Source organism: Marmota marmota, unplaced genomic scaffold (genome assembly GCF_001458135.2).
Source record: "Marmota marmota marmota unplaced genomic scaffold, marMar, whole genome shotgun sequence".
NCBI lineage: Eukaryota > Metazoa > Chordata > Mammalia > Rodentia > Sciuridae > Marmota > Marmota marmota.
The window spans coordinates 1,845,374-1,865,413 of record NW_026000207.1 but is presented as its reverse complement, the minus strand read 5'-3'; the positions used below and the strand labels follow the sequence as shown (position 1 = coordinate 1,865,413).

The 20,040-nt window shown below is 53.1% G+C and overlaps 1 protein-coding gene across 3 annotated transcripts; it reads left to right on the top strand.

Moving 5' to 3' along the window:
- The first annotated feature begins 1,412 nt into the window (after nt 1–1,412).
- Epn1 (epsin 1) lies at nt 1,413–17,277 on the top strand. 3 transcript variants are annotated; one of them, XM_015505462.2, is made up of 10 exons: nt 1,414–1,762; nt 8,606–8,855; nt 11,600–11,724; nt 12,073–12,147; nt 12,662–12,745; nt 13,991–14,294; nt 14,823–14,933; nt 15,059–15,145; nt 16,277–16,534; nt 16,677–17,277. In XM_015505462.2, the coding sequence occupies exons 1-10, from the start codon at nt 1,535–1,537 to the stop codon at nt 16,883–16,885; spliced, it is 1,731 nt and encodes a 576-aa protein (XP_015360948.1). In that variant the 5' UTR covers nt 1,414–1,534; the 3' UTR covers nt 16,886–17,277. The 3 variants fall into 3 exon arrangements, with proteins under 3 accessions (XP_048647484.1, XP_015360948.1, XP_048647483.1); XM_048791527.1 differs by lacking the exon at nt 16,277–16,534 and having other exon boundaries at nt 1,413–1,762; XM_048791526.1 differs by lacking the exon at nt 12,073–12,147.
- Nucleotides 17,278–20,040: the final 2,763 nt, after the last annotated feature.

Genomic DNA, 20,040 nt, shown 5'->3' with positions numbered 1-20,040 from the left:
AGCCACTCTTATTCACCAGTGTGTCCCCTGGGTTTAGGTCATGGTAGGGTTCAGTAAATCTCCATGGTTTGTTGGAGAGGCATAGACTGGTGGTCAGAGCCTCTTCTGGACCCAGGCTCCTTTAGGTGTGAGGTGTGTCCTAGGCAAGGGAGTTAGCCTCTGTTTGTTTCCTCCCATGTGAGGTGGCTGGGTTGCATGGAGATGTAAGGATTAGTTGAGTTAATGGGTGTGAAGCACTTAGAAGGTGGCTGTCATGAGGTGAGAGCTGTGCAAATGCTTGCTGGTACTATTCTCATGAGCTTGATTTCTGCCTTCTGTCCAGGTCTCATCAGTTGGTCTCAACAGGTTCATTTAATTTAGGTTAATTTAAAAGTGTAAGTTTTAGAGCTCAGGTGGCCTTGGTTGAGCCTGCCTTGCCATTTCTGATAAGACGGTGGCCAAGTTGTTTAACCTCCAGAACGCAGTGTCTAATGCAGTGTTAGATGAGATAATGTATGCCTTATGCTTAGTGAGGCCTGACACATGGCTGGGGCCCATCAGTGGGGCTCTTATATCCCTTATGTCTCCTTCCTTGAGTTTTCCTTCCAGCCCTTGGGAGGAACGCCTGGTTTCCAGGCATCCCCCACTTCCTGCTGCCTTGGAGTGACTCTGGTCTCCCTACCAACTCCTCAGTCCCTCACCAGCCTCCTCTCCCTTGTGTCCTTGTTCTGCCCTGGATTCTCTGCTTCTTCTATCCAGATCCAGAGATCTTCCCTGCCCTCTTTTTTTCATTTCCTTCCTGCACCATTTATTCTATGATTTTCAGAGTTTTTAGGAAAAGCCATGTCCAAACACATGTATATGGTTTCTGCCCTGTGGGGCTTGTGGGTTGACCTCAGCCTCAGAATCATATGAATGAACTCAACATCATGAGGGCTACAGAGTCTGCTGGGAGGCCCCTGGGAAACCGTGATCGTGATGTTCAGGTGCAGATGTGGGACTGGGAGTCTGGTGAAGGAGGAGAGCATGAGGGCAGGGTGATAGTCTCGTGACCTGCCTGTCCAGTCTTTACGGAGGTCTTCTGTTCACCAGGTCCTCTCCGTTCTCTGGACTGCCACACAGATCTCCGTTTTAGAGAGGGTAGGAGTTTGAGGCCTGCCCAAGTTAGCCTGGCTAAGAAGGGGCTGAGTTGGGGTGTGGCCCAGGGCAGTATGACTTCTGTGCCTGTGACCTGCTGTATATTCTGCCTCACTGAGCAGGGACCTAAGCAGGAAAGAGCTGGGCACATTTGAGGAACTGAAAGATGGCTTGGGTGACTTTCAGACAGAGGTTAACAAGGGACAGAACCTTGCAGGCCACAGTTAGGGGCGGAGTAGGCAGCCTCAGGGAGAGGCCGGAGAGAGGGGGCTCTGGCTGGCCTGTGTCTGGTTTGTGTTTTTAAAGATCCTTTCCCCCTTCAGATGCAGCAGTCTGCCAGCATCTGCTGCAGCCTCCCTCTGTGAGTTGCCCCATCTCTCCACGCCCCTTGACGCCCCTGACACCACCGCCGGGCACCATGTCGACCTCGTCCCTACGGCGCCAGATGAAGAACATTGTCCACAACTACTCGGAGGCGGAGATCAAGGTCCGTGAGGCCACAAGCAATGATCCCTGGGGCCCGTCCAGCTCTCTCATGTCTGAGATTGCCGACCTCACCTACAATGTTGTGGCCTTCTCGGAGATCATGAGCATGATCTGGAAGCGGCTCAATGACCATGGCAAGAACTGGCGGCACGTTTACAAGGTCAGCACCTGGTCTGTCCCCTGGGGCTGGAAAACTGGGACAGCAGGGTGTGCCCTACAGGGGAGCTTCTGGTTCCCAAGAGGAGTTGAAATGCTGTGCTTGTATGTAAAGTCTCTTGTTTAATGACAGCAACAAATGCAGTTGATCCTTGGTATCCCTATGGCATTGGTTCCGGGTCCCCTGCATTTACCTAATCCAAGGATGCATAAGTCTCTTCTGCAGATGGAGTGGTGTTTGCAAATAACCTACCCATATCCTTCTGTGTACTGTTTATCACTTCTAGGTCACTTGTTGATTTCTGACACAATGCTAACGTTATGTGAGTAACTCTGATACTATATTTTTTAGGGAATAATGACAACAGAAAAACTCCGTACACATTTAAACAGTTTTTACCTCCAGATATTTTGGTCCATGGTTGGTTGAATCTGGGAATGTGGAACCTGTGGATCATGAGTAGCAGATCTATAACATTCTAAAGAGTTTTGACCCTTGTGTAAGTCTACTTTTGAATGAGTGAAATATCGGTAAGATTCGTGTGCTCAGAGATTTAAGGATTTAAGAGGGCCCATAGTTCCCTCATCCAAGGACATTCTCATCTGCGTCCCCATCCAAGCACGGGACCCCTTTACACAGATGACACTGGGCTATGGGCATGTCAGAGAAGCATGGGGAATCTCAGCTGCCTTTCTTGAGATTTAAGAGGTCAGACCTCTCGGCTATACTCTTTATTGCTGCTGTGCAGCAACTACTAGGGTCTGATGTGCAGACCCCAAGACAGACAACAGGTGAGTGCTTGCCAGGAGTCAGGGTAGGGTGATGAGAGAGGGGCAGCAAAGGGAAGTTTTGGGTGACAGAACAGCTGTGTATCTTGGTTGCAGTGGTGGTTATGTGCTGGGGCACTTGGTCAGAATTGGGACCGTATGTTAGAAAGAGTGGGTTTGACTGGGTGGCGCATGCCTCTAATCCCAGTGGCTCAGGAGGCTGAGACAGGAGGATTACAAGTTCAAGGCCAGCACCAGCCACTTAGTGAGGTCCTGTCTCAAAAAATGAAAAGGGCTGCGTGGTAAAGCACCCCTGAGTTAAAGCCTCAGTCCCCTGAAAAAAAGAGTAGGTTTAATTGTATGTAAATTAGACCCTGATTTAAGAAATAAAAAGTGAGTGTTTCTTTTTACAGTTACAGAATATTTTGCTGTACAGATTGGCCTTAATTCTGTGTTGATTTTTTTTTTTCTTTCAAAGTGGTTTTCAGTGTTTTGCTTTTTCAAGCAAGAATGTCCTTGTATGTTTGCTATTTTCTAGAGCTGGAGTTGCTGGTTGGAGGGCATGTGCACGTGTAATTTTGGTAAATGTGGTCCAGTGTGCTTGCCCTAACCGAGACAGACTCACTGCCTCGGCTTTGGGCTGAAGGGAATTTTGTGTCTGTGGGCAGGACTCAGTCAATGGGTTTCTGGTTCGACCGCTGCTTTGGGTGCTGAGAGCCTGGCATTCCCTCCTTAGGTCACTCTGTTCCTTGTCTTCTGGCAGAGAGACCAAGGGCATGGACTGAGGCCAGGTGGCTGGGTTACTTCTGTGGGTGGGACCTTAGGCCCATCGCTGAACCTCCCTCGTGGGAGGGTCCAAGGAGTGCTGTTCTTCTAACTTGGGTCATGGCTGGTGAGCATTGCAGGGCCCTGCTGCTGTGTTTTCCCCTGACTGTTTGTGGAGGTCTGCTCTGTGTCTTGGTGGACACAATGAGGTCCAAGGCCCCTCTGTCCTGGCTGACCTTAGGGACTGCTACCAAGGCAGGGATGGTTCCCCTGCTCCAGTGTGAGAAGGCGGAGGCCCAGAGAAGGGGCAGCACTAGGGATTGGATGGCGAATTGAGGCCCACTTACATGACACACCAGGCTGGGTCATGACTTGGGTAGATCATAGATGGAGTCAGTTATTGGTACTTATTGTGATGGACTGTAAATGATGGACTGAGTGGCGTTTCTCCTGCTGAGAACTGGGGCAAGGCCCAGAGGATAGGCAAGCTCTGTGTGGGGGCAGGGAGAAAGGATGGGCTGATGGGGTTGGAAGAGAGGAGTGCATGGTGGGGGGCTGGGGGCCTTGGATAGCAGATCCTTCCTGACCAGTAGCTGGTATATTGCTGCTGGTGGCAAAATGCAGCAGGTGGCTTTTGGGCAGGGTCAGGAAGTCTTGGGAATGTTCCAGGCTGGTGGCTGTGGGCTGCACACAGGGCAGGGAAGTGGCAGGAGAGATGGGCGGGTAGGCCTGGGTGCTTCTTGAGGGTGGTGGGGAGTCCACACAAGGCTGTGTCTTGAATCCTGTTGGGTTGGCCTTTTGCTGGATGGTGCTAAGGACCTGCTCTGATAAAACCCTGCTCTGGCCCCCCAACAGCTGCGGGACAGAGGTGGTCAACTCTAACTAAGTTAGAGGGGCTTGTGGGGATGGTGGAGGACTCTGAAGCTGTTGTGATAGGGGAAGACTTCTGAAGAGGCCGCCAGGCCAGTCACAGGTCCTTCCTGACTTTTCTAAGCTGTTTTTTTTTTTTTTTAATTTTTTAAAAAAATTATGGATTATATTTATTTATTTATTTTTAGAGAGAGAGAGAGAGAGAGAATTTTTTAATATTTATTTTTTAGTTTTCGGCGGACACAACNTTTTTTTTTTTTTTTTAAGTATTATTTCTTTTCCTTTTTTTATTGTCAATGGACCTTTATTTTTACTTATTTATATGCGGTGCGAAAATTGAACCCAGGGCCTCACACATGACCTCACACATGCTAGGCAAGTGCTCTACCACTGAGCCACATCCTCATCCCTAAATGTATTTTTCAGTTGTAGTTGGACACAATACCTTTATTTTATTTATTTTTATGTGGTGCTGAGGATCAAACCCAGGGTCTTGCACGTGCTAAGTGAGCACTCTACCACTGAGCCACAGCCCCAGCCCCTTAAAAAATTTTTAAAAGATGGACTTAATGAGATCTACTTTGTAAATAGTAAAACCTTTTTAGATACCACTCTCGGGATTCTGATAGATGGGTGTATTTTAAATTACCATCAAAGTCAAGACACAACATTTTTGTCACCCTGGGAAGGTCCCCCGTGACTTTTTTAAAAAAAAAAAATATATATATATATTTTTAAAAATATTTATTTTCTAGTTTTCGGCGGACACAACATCTTCGTTTGTATGTGGTGCTGAGGATCGAACCCGGGTCGCACGCATGCCAGGCGAGCGCGCTACCGCTTGAGCCACATCCCCAGCCCTTTAAAAATATTTTTAAAAAAATTTTTTAGTTGTAGTTGGACACAATACCTTTATCTTATTAATTTATTTATTTTTATGTGGTGCCGAGAATCGAACCCAGCAGCTGGCACATTCTAGGCAAGCCCTCTGCTGCTGAGGCCCCCCCCCCGTCCCCATGACTTTTTTTGTATACTGGGAATTGAACCCAGGAGCACTTGACTACTGAGCCACATCCCTAGCTCTTTTAAAAAATATTTTATTTAGAGACAGGGTCTTGCTGAGTTGCTTAGGGCTTTGCTAAGTTGCTGTGGCTGCCTTTGAACTCGTGATCCTCCTGTCTCAGCCCCCTGAGCTGCTGGGATTACAAGTGTGTGCCACCACACCTGGCCCCTGGTGACATTTGGCTTTCCTTCTCCATGCCCTGACCTGGCCCAAATGCCCCTGCTCTACTCTCCAATTCTGCAGCTGCTTCTGATTCTGTTTTCCCTGTGACAGAGCCTGTGGATGTTAGTCTTTGAGTGCTCAGGAGTCCCCAGAGAATTAATGGCATCTGTGATACCCTGCTGCGTCTGGAGCCAGTTCTATCCCCATGCTGACCTGCACGTGGCCGTGCAAGTCATTATGAATTGCTCTTCTAGCTGCTGCCACACATGTGGAGATCTAAGTGTACACTTGGCCAGGGTTCAGCAGGGGCCACTGTCTGCATCTGACTGGCACCTCCTTTGGGCTTCACAGTTCCCTCCTGGAAGTGTGTGTGATAAAGATGGAATCCCAGAGACCCAGTGTCCCTGAGCTGCCAGGAGCCTGGGGCACACCCTCTGCCCTCAGGGCCCCTTTGCTGACTCCTGCCCGCTTGGGGAAGACCTCTCATTCCCACCTCTGTCGCCTTGGATGGGTGGGAAAACTGAGGCTCAGAGTTTGGGGAGTGGTCTGGGACGTGGGCTCATCTCTCCAAAGCCAGAATGCCCCTGCCTGGCCTCATTTCGTGGGGTCTAACTGCCCCTGCAGAGAAAGAACACTCTGAGTGGCCCCAGGGATGAATCTTGAATGAGTAGGTTCAGTGTTTATCCTCCACTTTTAGGCATGGTCCTCTGTCAAACACAGGTTCTCAGCACAGCCTCCAAATTACCCAGTGAAGGAGGTTCTTCCCTCCTTTTCATTGATTTTTCAGATCAGTAAACTAAGGCAGAAGTAGCTCAGGGGTCAGCAAGCTGTAGGCCTTAGGCCAAATTCCATGCATTGCCCTTTACAGAAAGTAGGTGCTGACCCCTTGTTCATTGTGATGTAGGACATCTTTGATAAAGCTGTTTCAAAGTTTAGCAGGGAGTGTTGGGTTGTTCAGTTGCCTGCTTTTACATTAAGGTTTTAAGATTTTCTGAGTTGTGGCATACCAAACAGATCATGAGTGTGTAGTGTGATTTGCTTTTGCCTACCTGCACACCTGTGTGTCCTGTCAAGAGGGAGGCAGAGGGTGTGTCCAGCTGCTGGTAGCCTCCCTCATAACATCTCTGCCCCAGAGGCACCGTGGCTTCCTGCCAAGACTGATCTAGAACACTAGAAGGCTGCTTGAGGTCCAACTTTGCTTGCTATCGGGTCTAGGGGCTTGGCCCATATTGTTGCATGTAGCAGTTCATTTTTCTTTTATTTTTGTGTATATGGTTACCCCACTGTGTGAACTTAACTACAATTGATGTACGCATTTCACTGTGGCTGGGTTTTGGGGCTAGATCCTGGGTTCACAATCTTAACTGCAACTCCGAAGTCCAGAGAGCTCTGAAAGTGAAAGTTTGTTATAATCCATTGGTGCAAAGTCTGATGCTGACCAAGGTGGGGCCTTTAATAGAGTGTGTGTTGGTCTCACTTTGTGAGTTGGCGTGACTCTCCTCTGAGAGTTCTCTTAGGGTGGCATGTGCACAGTCTTCCTGTTCTAAATCAGGGAGATTCTGGATTCCAAAGTGCTGGGCCCCAGGAGTTCTGGACCTAGCTTGCCCCTCTGCCTCTCAGGATAGGGAGTGATGCTGGATAGAAATCACTGTGCTTTTTCCTTTCCCTGCTACATGCAAACACTTCCAGGGCCAGTTAAAGATTAGTCTCCAGTCTCATCCATAAGTGCTCCTAACACGTGTTTAGAGAGCCTGGCCAAACCTAGGCTCTCTCCCCCAGAAGGCTGGGCAGATGCTAATGGCCCATAGCAGCAGTTTCTGGCAAATTCACAGTTTAGACAGAGTTTGGCTGCAGCAGCTGCCTCCTCCTTTTTTTTTTTCCCCCCAATTTTTTTTAGTTTGTTTTATATGGACACAATGTCTTTATTTATTTGTATGTGGTGCTGAGGTTCGAACCCAGTGCCTCACACATGCTAGGCAAGTACCACTGAGCTACAACTGAAGCCCTATCCCTCCGTTTCCCCCCCACTTTGCTGTGTACCTGGGAGCCTGGATGGGTTTTGGGGGCTCCACGAAGCCCCTGAAAATCACCTGTAAAATTGGGATGTGCCTTTTTCTGAGGATGGTCGCCAGTATTAAAGGGACCTGGAACCTTGCTCTGTAGATGGGGTCTTGGGTCCAGGCCTTGCCCAGGGATGTGTTTTATCCCCCATTCAGTTTTAGTTTATTGAACGATAACTTATTCATATGTTACAAAATATAAAAGCCCCAAAGGGTGCCGATTCAACAGCAGTGTTTCTCCGCCCTGACCTCTTCATCCTGGTGTTCTTTCTTTTTATTTAAAATTTTTTTTTTTTTTTTTAGTTATAGATGGACACAGTTTCTTTATTTTGTTTTTATTTATTTTATGTGGTGCTGAGGATTGAACCCAGGGCCCCAAATGTGCAAGGCCAACGCCCTACCACTGAGCTCCAGCCCCAGCTGCCATCCTGGTGTTCTTTCTGAGAGCATGGGGCTCCTTCCTGGAGGACTTCACCTGGTCACCCCAGACTCCTGTCAGTGTGCAGAGCGTGGGCTCTCAAGAGTGAGGGCACATTCAGACTTACAGACCGAGGCGCAGGCTGTCCAAGGCACCTCTAGAGTGCCTTGACAAGTGCACTTTTGTTTGGCCCTGTTCCTCATATTCTGATTTGAAGGATGTGGAGAAAGCTTTGTGGCAGCAGATGACCCCAGGCCACCCAGTGGCTGCGGCCGCCCTATCCTCTTTGCTGTTTTCATTCAGGTAGATAGAGCTGCATCTCCAGGTCACCCCTTTGCAGCAAACAGTTGGCGGCATCTGGTGCACTCGGTGTTGGGCAGCCACCCCTTTCTGGTGACCGAACTTCTCATCATGCTGAAAGGACCCCCACCCCACTGAAGGTGCCCTCCCTACTCAGCCTCCCCAGCCCTTGGCAGGCTGCAGGCAGTTTCGGTGACCACTCTGGACCGCTGCGCGTGGCTACTTTCTGAACACGCTCTGTCTCGCCTCCTTCTGCGCATGTGTCGTCACTTCACCCTTCCTACCACCTCATGCTCCTACTGTGCGGATGGACATGTCTACCACTGAGATGACATGGGTCGTGGGACTTGCACCCAGGAGGCTGCATGAGTGTCTGGGTACTTCTATGCAGGCTCTGCTGGGATACCCAGCCTGAGTGACTGGTGTGTCCCTGCCCTGTAGGCCATGACACTGATGGAGTACCTCATCAAGACTGGCTCAGAGCGTGTGTCCCAGCAGTGCAAGGAGAACATGTATGCTGTGCAAACACTGAAGGACTTCCAGTATGTGGATCGTGATGGCAAGGACCAGGGTGTGAATGTGCGTGAGAAGGCCAAGCAGCTGGTGGCCCTCCTGCGTGACGAGGACCGGCTGCGGGAAGAACGTGCCCACGCACTCAAGACCAAGGAGAAGCTTGCACAGACCGCCACGGGTGAGGTCCCTTCCCTTTCCCTTGAAGCCCCTGACAGCCTCGGATCGGGTCTTCTCCTGTGAGTTCCTGCCTTCCAGCCATCAGGGACCCGGCTTTCCTCACCCGGACCCTGGTCTGGTGGGCCTGTGTCCTTTCCTTCCCCTCAGGCCTCTCCTTGCCTGTTGCCATGGAACCCTAGAATTGAAATTTGTTCAGTTTTCCCACAGTATTCTCCCAGTGCCTCTTTAAGGGCTAGGTACGTTAGGTCCTGAGGGCAGCCAGCAGTGTCCCTGGAGCAGGTGCAGACAGGTGTGCCCACAGGTCTCTCTGGGGAGTGGTTGGTGCCAGGTAAGAGGGCCTCCAGATATGGGGCTAGGAGGTCATGCAGACTCATACTTAAGGGTGCTGCTGTCCTGTGCAGAAATGAGGTGGGGCAAAGGCTCTGGAGTGGGCGGAGAGAACCAGAGATGGAGGGCCAGTGCTGTGGAGGAGGGGATCAGCCAGGGTCATCACAGGCCTTTGTGTCTGCTTCATGGGACTTTAGGATGATCTTCATAAGTGATACACTCAGCTTGATTGGTAGTGACCAACATTTTAAAAAAGGTAGAAGTACAATAAAGAGGAAATTGGAGCTCATCCCCTATTCTAAGGTCATGATCTTCCCTGAAGCATGGACAGGCGTGTGGGCCCTGGATTGTGCAGGGTAATGCATTCTTTCTGGATGGGGGGATGCTCACAGCTATGAGAGGAGTTGGCCGCACAGGGGAGGGAGGGCCAGTAGGGTGTGCAGGAGACTGGCTGTTCCTGGGTAGTGCGCGTATGCCTGGGTTAGGAAAGCCCCGTTGGTAGTGGGGTTGTTCCTGGATGGGGAAGATGGAGTGTTGCCTGGAAATGAGATTGGCTGGACCTGTTGGAGCAGAGGGAGCAGGAGGGAGCCTGTGAGCCAGGGGGTTCCAGCTGCGGGTGTTTCTGTCTGGTTGTGTCATGTTTGAGTTCTCTGTTAGCTCCCACTTGGAGAGGTGAGGGCAGAGCAGCATGTATACAGACCTGCCCAGGGCTCCAGCCTTGGCCATGAACCTGTAGCTGGAGTTTAAAGCAGGGAGGAAAGGAAGTCAGGGAGACTCAGGAGTGGCCAGTGTGGCTGGTGGGGAAGGGCTGGGCTGGGCAGGGCATTGGCTAAAGACTGGGGACCTTAACCATCTCCTGGCATGTACTTCACTCAGTCCACATAAGTGAGCATGCCTGGCCCTGTCCCTAAAACCTCCACCATGGACCTTGAAATTTGAGTTTCTTAGTTTTTTTTCCCCCCTCCATTTTTAATTAGTTTATTATCATTGTACATATTGGTGGGATTATATCTTTGTACATACACACAATATGACACTATAATTTGGTCAGTTTTACTTCCCAGCATTTCCTGTAATTTTCATATGTCTTAATGTATTTTTTTAAATATATATTTTTAGTTGTTGATAGACCTTTATTTTATCTATCTGTAAATGGTGCTAAGAATCAAACCCAGTGCCTCACACATGGCAGGCAAGTGCTCTACCGCTGACCCCCAGCCCCAGCCCCTGTCTTAATGTATTCTTTATCATTTGTTTTTTCCGCTGGTTGAAAGTGAGAAGCCCAGCTTTGGCCAAAGGCCACAGTTTGCTGGTCCTGCCCTGGAGCAAGCTGTGGGAGGCAGCTCAGGAGCACCCTAGGGTGAGAGTAGAAGCAGGCAGGGCTGGCAGCCACAGGGCGCCTGTGGAGGGTGGCTAATGAGGGTGAACCCCCCATGCTGTGGTTGACAGAATGAGGTGGACCTGAAGCTCCCCACCCACCTTGGCTGGGGCCAAGTTTTAGCAGTGGGATGGGGACTCCTGGCGGCCCATTGTAGTACTGCGCTGATCTGGTACCGGGCTGCCCTGATAGAGTGCGGTGGACCCTCGGACAACTTGCAGGAGAGCCTGGATGCAGGGTGGGTGGGACCAGGAGCACAGGACCCAGCACCTAGAGCTGAAGGAGACAACTTGCTAGGGTGGGGAGAAGAGGGGAGTGCAGGGTCTGCTCTGGGGGCTGCCGAGGCCGTGCCCATAGGGGAGTTTAGCAGACTTGGCGCTGGGGAGGGAGGGGTGGTGAGGAGATGCTGACTGCAGAGGCTCTGTCAGCCCTCCTGGGGGCCTACCACTGTCTTCTCCAACTTCTGCCAGCCCCGGAGACAGCTTCATGTGTCCCCAGCTGTCCCTTCTTGTTCTACTCCCGGAACCAAGAGCTCCTTGTCTACTTACTCTCTTCTTCTTACTGAGCCTTGGGTCCCACAGCCTGAACTGACACTGTCCTTCCCTGTGAATTCCAGCTGTTCCTGCCAGAGCCACAGTCTTCCATGAGCCCCTGGAAACTGAGGCTCTGGGCCTCCATCCCTGGTTGCCAGGGTTGGTGGGGGGCTAAGAGGGGACAGGGAAGAAGAACCTCTTGCCCAGTTCTGGGGCAGACCTCAAGGCAAACAGGCCTGGGCTCAGGTGTCCTTAGCACCCTCGTCCCTCCCGCTCCTCCTCAGCAATTTGCTCCTGTCCTCCCTTTGTTCCTCCTGTGGGTGGGTCTGCCTTCACCTCTCTCTGCAACCCTAGCTCCTCAACCCCTGCCCCAGGCTTGGCCTGCAGAGGCCTTGGTGGTGGATATCTGGCAGCAGAAGCACCCGCCTTCCCTCCCTGGGGTTGCCATCTCTTACTCCCAGGTCCCTGGTTCCTGGTCCATCTGTCTTGTCTTCTTCCTGCCCCCAGCCTCCTCAGCAGCAGTGGGCTCCGGGCCCCCGCCTGAGGCAGAGCAGGCCTGGCCGCAGAGCAGTGGGGAGGAGGAGCTGCAGCTCCAGCTGGCCCTGGCCATGAGCAAGGAGGAGGCTGACCAGGTACTGGGTGGTGCTGTGGGCCGTGGGCCGATCTCATCCTGCCATCCTGTCTCCATGCCTCACTCTCCACTGCTCCCCTCACTCCTGCCAGCCCTCCTCCCTGGCCCTTGCTCAGTCTCTGCTTGCCCTGGTCCTCTGTTTCTGTCCTTCCTTCCTTTCTGGGAGCTGTCCTGGATCTCCGCCATCTGGTGCTCTGCATCTCCCTCTGCCCATCCCTCACTGGCTTGGGGGTCTTGTGCCCCTCTCTGACCCTCTCCAGTCTTCTGTCCTCCTCCTTGACCTTCCCTTCTGCCTCTGCCTCTGGCTCTGGCTTCCCCACCTCTGCCCCTCACACTCTCTCTCCCCCAGCCCCCGTCCTGCGGCCCCGAGGATGACGTCCAGCTCCAGCTGGCCCTTAGTTTGAGCCGAGAGGAACACGATAAGGTCAGAGTGGCCTCCCTGCCCTGCCCAGGGGTCCCCTCACACCCTACTCAGGTGCTTGGGTCCCACCCCTCACCCCTTCCTGGAGTGCCCCCCAGCCCACAGGCTTGGTCCACACTGAGCTCTCAGTGTCTTTGGCTGCAGGACCTTGGGTAGCATAGGGTCTGGTAGAGATGCCCTGGAAGTGAGGCAGACCTGTTAGGGTTGTCCTGGCGTGGCAGACCCCCAGTGCAGGCAGCACCACCAAGTCACATGCCCTGGCAGAAGGCCAGGGCAGTGGGGTGGCCCCTGCCCCCCTGGGGCACCTCACACTCTTCACATCTTGGACCACACATGCTTCCCTGCCACCCACCCGCCTTTGGCCCAGGTGTCCCACACCATTTCATTCATTGTCCACATCCCATTTTAATTTTCCAAAAGGAGAAAGGGTGGTGGGGCCTTCCAGGCCGCGGCAAGCCATGTCTGCCCAGTGCTTGTGCTCTGACTCCTGCTCTGGCTGGTGCTTCTGTCCCCACAGGAAGAGCGAATCCGTCGTGGGGACGACTTAAGGCTGCAGATGGCAATAGAGGAGAGCAAGAGAGAGACTGGAGGCAAGGAGGAAGTGAGTGGGGTGCTCTTCCCCTGGGACGTCCGGCTCCTCCTGTGGTTGGAGGTGATTTCTGGGCATGGTGTACTGAAGAGAGAAGGCCCAGAATGTTACAAGAGCCTGCGCGGCTGTGGGTGGGGTGTAGGGCATGGGTTGAATGTCCTGCCTGGGGTGTCCTCTCGGGAAACGCATGGTAAGGCGGAGCTGTGCAGCTGTGTCCAGACCTTCCCAGAAGCTCCTCTTCCATCTATCAGGGTTCTGGGTGGATGGGGCTCATTTGGGTGTTGGGGCTGAGTCCCTCAGGGCTGGCTGCAGGGTCAACACTGACCTTCTCGTCCAGTCTCCACTGGTGACCTCTCTTCACTCACTGGTCTGCCCTGAGCATCTCCATGACTCTCTGGACCCCACTGCCACCCTTCGGGCAAGGGAATCTTGAGGCCAGTCCTGACTTGAAATGTGAGGACATGCAGAGCAATAGCTGTGGCCATGGGTAGTCAGCTAGCGGGGCCAATTTGATGGACAAAAATGCCTGCTCAGGCCGGCCTCAGCCTACAGGGTCTTCATCTGGCTGCGCCAGCTGCCCCAGCTGCCCCCTCTGTTCCTTCCACTCTTGGCATTGACCAGGAAGAAGGACGTGGCTCTTTTGTCTCTCTGAGGCTGTTTGCCTCGTGGGTGCTGCCTGCGGCATGTGTATGAATGTGGGGCACCTCCACTTGCAGAGAGATGGGGCCCCAGTTGCCACCCCCACACACCTGGACACTGCTCAAGTGTTCTCACACGTGTAGCGCCTGGAGGCCCAGTGTACCACGGTCGCTGCAGGACAACAGGGCTTGGGGAGGGTGTCCAGGGTGAGGCACGAGGAGGGTAGGCAAAGTCTGCTGAGATCAGATGTGGCGCAGTATGTGGGGCAGCCTGAGCTGCTGCAGGTTGAGGGGCTGATCAGAGGTTGTGAATGGCCACCTGCTGCCGTGCAGGTAGTGGAGGGGCCCAGAGTGGGGGGACTAGGCCCAGGCCCTTTGGTGATTGGGCTGTGGGTAGGTGGAGGTGGATGGAGATGGGCAGGACCAGTGGTGTGAGGGACTGCAGGGCATCTGAGATGGCCCTTCTTTCGTCTTTTCTCTGCACCCTTAGGGTCCCACACTCCTTCCCTCCAGGTCCTCACCCTCTTTTCCTCCGGCTCCCCACCCTTTTCCCTCCTTCCCTACCCTCTGCCCTCGGTCCCTCCGGCACCTGTGTGCTCTTCTCTTTTCTCTCTTGCAGTCATCTCTCATGGATCTTGCTGATGTCTTCACGGCCCCGGCCCCTCCACCGGCTTCAGACCCATGGGGGGGCCCAGCACCCATGGCTGGCCCCATCCCCACGGCCGCCCCTGCCTCAGACCCCTGGGGGGGACCTGTTGTCCCTCCAGCTGCTGATCCTTGGGGTGGTCCAGCCCCCACACCAGCCTCTGGGGATCCCTGGAGGCCTGCTGCCCCTGCAGGACCCTCTGTTGACCCTTGGGGTGGGACCCCAGCCCCTGCAGCTGGAGAGGGCCCCATGCCTGACCCATGGGGAAGCTCTGATGGTGAGTGCCACAGGCCACTCCACTACAGCCCCTCAGCCCTGTGTACAACCCTTAGCCAACCATGCCTTTAGGAGGGGGAACAAATGCAGTCAGGGGGTTCCAGGCAGTGGAGGGTGCCCTGGACACTGTGGGTGTCAGATGAGATGGCCCAGAGGAGGACAAGTGAGATTGAGTCATGGAGGACTTGGGAGGGCCTCTGGGGAGGAGGCAGCTGTACAGGGACTGCGCAGGAGAGTCTGAGTGTGTTTTGGGTACCTGGAGAGGGTGGCGGGTGAAGCTGGGATTGGGTTAGGGTGTGGAGGGGCTGGATGCCTGTCTGGACAAAGACTGGAGGCTTGGAGGAGTGGCAGGTCTGGTGAGGCTAGGCCCAGGCTCTGCACCCCGATGGGTGTTCAGGTGTATATGCCTGGAGGAGGCATGGACGTGGGCTGGGGTCATTGCTTCAGTGGCTACGGGCTCAGAGGAAGCAACCCCCAGCCACCCAAACAGGGAGGCCACCCTCCCCCCCGCTGTTCCTTCCTCACCTAGGTGGGGCTCCGGTCAGTGGACACCCAGCTTCTGATCCCTGGGCTCCTGCACCTGCGTTCTCTGACCCCTGGGGGGGGTCACCTGCCAAACCCAGCACCAATGGCACTGCAGGTATTGGGCAGCTGGGCTGTATGTGCATGTTGGTGTAATACGTTCACCTCCTGGGTCCTGAGGGTGCGGGGCGCAGAGGCAGGGCCTCCAGGTGCTTGCTGAGTGGAACACCCTGACCCCCATAGCAGCTGGAGGCTTCGACCCAGAACCTGATGAATTCTCAGACTTCGACCGACTCCGCACAGTCCTTCCAGCCTCTGGAAGTAGCACGGGTGAGCTGCCTGCCCCCCCTTGTTCCCCAGAAGCTCCCCACGCCGTCTCTGCCTGTCCCATTTTCCTCGTCCAGGCAGGACAGGATGTCTTTAAGACAGAAGAGTTGGTGAGATAGAATGAGCCAGACCCTGTTCACAGAGGACACTGTGGCTGTGTTGGGAGTCATGTCAGAGGGGAAAAGTTGCCAAAGCAGTACAAAGAGTTCCCTTTGGTGATCGCCTACCCGGTCGCCCACCTCTGGTCCCTCTCTGCCCGAGGCATCCGTCTGGAGCAGGCCAGTGCAGGGCTCTTTACCAGAGTGTGTCCCCAGCCATTGTCCACTTTTAAAAAATTCTTGAATTAAGCAAACTCCTGCTGAAGTGCCAGCCCTGGTGTAGAAGCGTTTCCACTGAAGAGGTCTGGAGGGAAAGAGTGACCCCAGCTCCCCTCCTCCCTTATGGTGGCGCTGACCTAGACAGCCCGCTGGTCTGCAGCTGGCATTCTTCTCAGCCTTTCCTCCCCTTACAAATTTGTGTAGTTTTTAACATTAGAATTTTTAGATGTTTTTTTTTTTTTAAGTGACCTCAGGCCAATAGAGGTCATCAGCTTATGGCGACAGCCATGGCTCCTCCACTGTGAGATCCCCATGGGGGGCCCGTGTGCTAGGTGGGCTTCTTCTTCTTTTTTTTTTTTTTTTTTTTTTTTTGAGAATTTTAATATTTATTTTTTAGTTTTCCGCGGACACAACATCTTTGTTGGTATGTGGTGCTGAGGATCGAACCCGGGCCTCACGCAAGCCAGGCAAGCGTGCTACCGCTTGAGCCACATCCCCAGCCCCTAGGTGGGCTTCTTGTGAGGACCCTGTGTTGAGCCTGAAGGTGCCCTGTGAGCACCCATCCTGCTTTCAGCACCTGGCCCTTCTTAGATGGCTCCTTCCTGAGAGTCACTGCCCTGGTTGTCAGGGACACCACATTCCCTCATTCCCTCTGTGCTTGCTCCCTGGAATTAGGCCCCTGTAGCTTTGACTTTGGGCTCTGGAGTTTGAGCTGCCCGCCTTGGACAGATCATGACCCCTCTGGGCCTCACGTCCTCAAGGAAGTCCCAGCCTGCCTGTCTCCTTTCAGAGCTGTGTGACCCTGCTTATCTCCTAGGGGAGCTGGAGCTGCTTGCAGGAGAGGTGCCCGCCCGCAGCCCTGGGGCATTTGACATGAGTGGGGTTGGGGGGTCTCTGGCTGAAGCTGTGGGAAGTTCCCCACCTGCCACTGCCCCAACCCCCACACCTCCCACACGGAAGACGCCAGAATCCTTCCTGGGGCCCAATGCAGCCCTCGTCGATCTGGACTCCTTGGTGAGCCGACCCGGCCCCACTCCTCCAGGAGCCAAGGCTTCCAATCCCTTCTTGCCAAGTGGTGAGTGTGGCACCCCCTGCAGGCCAGCCAGAGCCAGTGCCTCATGGGCTAGGGATGCTTCCCTCCACCCCCCAACTGTGTGCAGACACTGGCGGAGCCAGCACCTGCTGACTGCACCCTGTCTCTCCTTTTCTCTCTGCAGGAGCCCCAGCCACCGGCCCCTCTGTCACCAATCCCTTCCAGCCAGCGCCCCCTGCAACGCTCACCCTGAACCAGCTCCGTCTCAGCCCTGTGCCCCCAGCCCCTGGAGCTCCACCTACCTACATCTCTCCCCTTGGTGGGGGCCCCGGTCTGCCCCCAATGATGCCCCCAGGTCCCCCAGCACCCAACACTAACCCCTTCCTCCTATAATCCAGGGCAGGAGGGGGACCTGGCCTGGCCGACTTCCCCCCACTCCTGTTCCCTGGGAGACAGTGTTGTGAGTGCATGTGAAATGGGGGCACTCCCACCCCAGCGCCCTTCCCCCTTCTGGGGCCCACTCACACTACGCCCTCTTCCCACATCCCCAACCCATTTCCCCCAGAGAAACTGGACATGGGGGATGGGGAGGGGAGCCAGCCAGAGGAGGACCCCTTTCTGTGGCATTAGAAGAGGGAGGGACAGCTGGGGTCCCCCCACCATTCCCCCTCCCTCCAAATTCCTGACCCCCGTCAGTGTTTGAGCCTCCTCATTCCCCCCTTTGCACCCCGTGGTGAACCCTTGGTGATGATTTGGGCAACTTGGGGAATAAATGGCAATTCTCACCGGTGTGGCTCCTACATTTCCATTCACAGTTCCTGTGTCCCTCAGAAGCTTCTCTCCTTGGGGGATCCAGAGCTTGGAATGTCTTCCCTCTTAGGGGCAGCTGGAAACTTGTCCCTCTCTCAGAAGCATTGATTTATCTGAGCTAGTTCCTGGGGCAGGCTGGCTGAGAGCCGAGAGTCTGCCAGACACACTCAGGGTTCGGGGGACTGTGCTCTGGGGAGCTGGTGTCCTTGGGCTTGAGGCATGAGGCCTGCTCCAGTCAGTGGCACTGTGTTGAGGTCAGCATTGTTGAGGGAAAGCTTGGTGGTGGTGAGACCAAGAATCGCTCTGGTGGCATGTGCCTTGCGCCTGTGCCTTTGTTGTTGCCTGTGCCTGCTGCAAGCATTGCTGACCCACCCCAGTACCCCTTGGCACCTCTGGAGTCAGCCTCTGCTGGCTGAGTCAGGTGAACCATCAGGTGCCACCTGTTGGCCATTTTTGTGTGTTCTTGTGTGCTGGACCCTGTCTGGTGAGGACTGGCCCAGCAAGGTGGGTGCCACCGTCACCTGTACATACAGATGAACATTGGCCATCTGTAGTCCAGGTCCTCAGTGATGGGGGCCCATGTCCTCCACGAGTTCCCTTCTGTGTGGGATCTCCTCTTACTCTGTAATGTCAGGTCCTGACTACTAGGTTCTTTCTTGGTGACTACAACTCCATCAGGTGAAGTCTGGATGGAAGCCAGGCACAGGGACGTTAGTAACACTTCATTCTTGCCTCTTCTGTTGGAGAGGCTCAGGTTGAGGGGACAGATGACTGTCATGGGTGCTTGCTACAGCATCCATGCCAGCCAGGGTCTCCACGAGGGCCACTCATAGGGGTCATGATGCAGCTCTAGGATGGCTTGTGACACCCCTGCTCCCTGATGTCTCCCTTATGTGGATGTTGCTGAAAGCGTGTATGACCTTGGAGCCGTGGAGTGGAATAAGAGTGTCTTGTGGTGACATGAGTTAGGGTCTTCTACTTTTTGCCAAGTGTGCTCTGACCTCTAGGTGTCTGGAACATCCTCTCTCTCCCCACTCAGGCCAGGGTGCTGGGAGGGGGATAGGGATGGAGGAGCTGGCCAGCCATGCCATGCAGAAGAGGACAGGTGGGTCAGCTGGCTTGCCAGTATCCCTGGCTTGACCCAGGAAAACAGCCCCCTTCTTGCACCTGGATTCCTAGACTGCATATGTTGGTCTGAGGGGACTCCCCAGGAGGAAATGGACCTGGGCTTCCTGAGACCCACTCTAGTCAGGGTAGGGCAGTTGTGGGTGGGGCAGCAGGGCAGGAAGACCAAGGCTCTTGCAGAGTTGTCCTCTGGTGCAGCAGCGTGGCCACACATCTGCCCCTCTGCCCTGATGCAGGGTATTCTGGGATAGATGCCTGAGTGGGCACTGTGCTTCAGTTAGGAGCAGGGAAAACGGCAGTGAGAGGAATGGCCAGCCCAGCGGGAGTGTTGTAAGGCTCTGATCGCTGCAGCATGAAGTAAAATGCAGCACCAACGAGCTTGGTTTGTTCATTCTTTTCCCCAGAGTATTCCAGCTACCAGAGTTAGTAGGAGCTACCATTTAAGGGAGCCCTCTGAGGCCCAGCACCTTGGTGTGTGGTGGCCCTCCAAGATGGGGTGGCATGAGGGAGTCCCCAGTCCAGGATGCACGTGCAGAGTGCATTTTACTCCTGAACCCAGAAACACTGTATCACTGAGCTATATCTTTAGTCCCCCACTTTTAAAATTTTAAGACTGGGGCTCCCTAAGTTGCTGAGGAACTTGTGATCTGAACAAAGAAAAATAAAAATTCTGGATGATCACATGTGATTATACTACATAATTTAGGAAAAGATGTCACTGGTTAAGTTTTTCTACCTTACTCCTTCCATTGACAGCATTAACGTGTGAACTAATGTTTATATTTAGTTCAGCTGCATTTATGGCACAAGATCTCGTTTTCTAAACAGCACCAATTTTCCTGAAATAAGAGCTCTTATTTTTAGCAGCAGTTATATTTTTAAAGATTAGCAGTTTTATAGAGAAAATATTTTAACTATACCTTTTGTATTTTATACTCACCAGTTACAATATTTACAAAAAGCTAATGTCTACATAAAAAGTGATCTTTTTTCACTTTCCTAACTCCATATCTTAGTCAATTTTTTTTCCCCCTCTTCCCTGTTTCTGACCTTGTTGGGGGAAGTACAAGAGTTTCAATCCAGGTACTTATTTGTTTTAGATGGGATGCCTGATTTTAAGTGAGTATAAAGGGTAGAATGAAATAATTCTTAGTTCAGGTGTGTTCCATTACCTCAAAAGTTATGTGACAAACAGTGATTACTGACAACCTAGAAAAAAATGAGACATTTGAAGGTGCCTTAACAATCTTAAGCCCACAACAGCTGAAAGGCCAGGTGGCCAGTATACTTCACTGTGAAGCAGCCATCGCTGACTGGCCCTCAAGGTGAGACTCCAATCCTGTGGTTTTTGGTAAATACACAAATTTAACAAGACTGTTCACTAAATTAAAAAACTGATTATTTTAAGAGCAGTTTACATTGAGGGAAATACTGTGCTGAGGTACTCTATGTAAAGAGAGATCGGAGACACGGGGAATTGGCAAGTGATCATGCTAGAGGAACACCATGAAGGCCGTCTCCCCGGTGGGGTGCACTTACTACAGCCTGCATTTTGCTGACAGTATTTCCCTAAAAGTCACCAAGTCACTCAAGTAGTAGTTTGTGTTAAATTA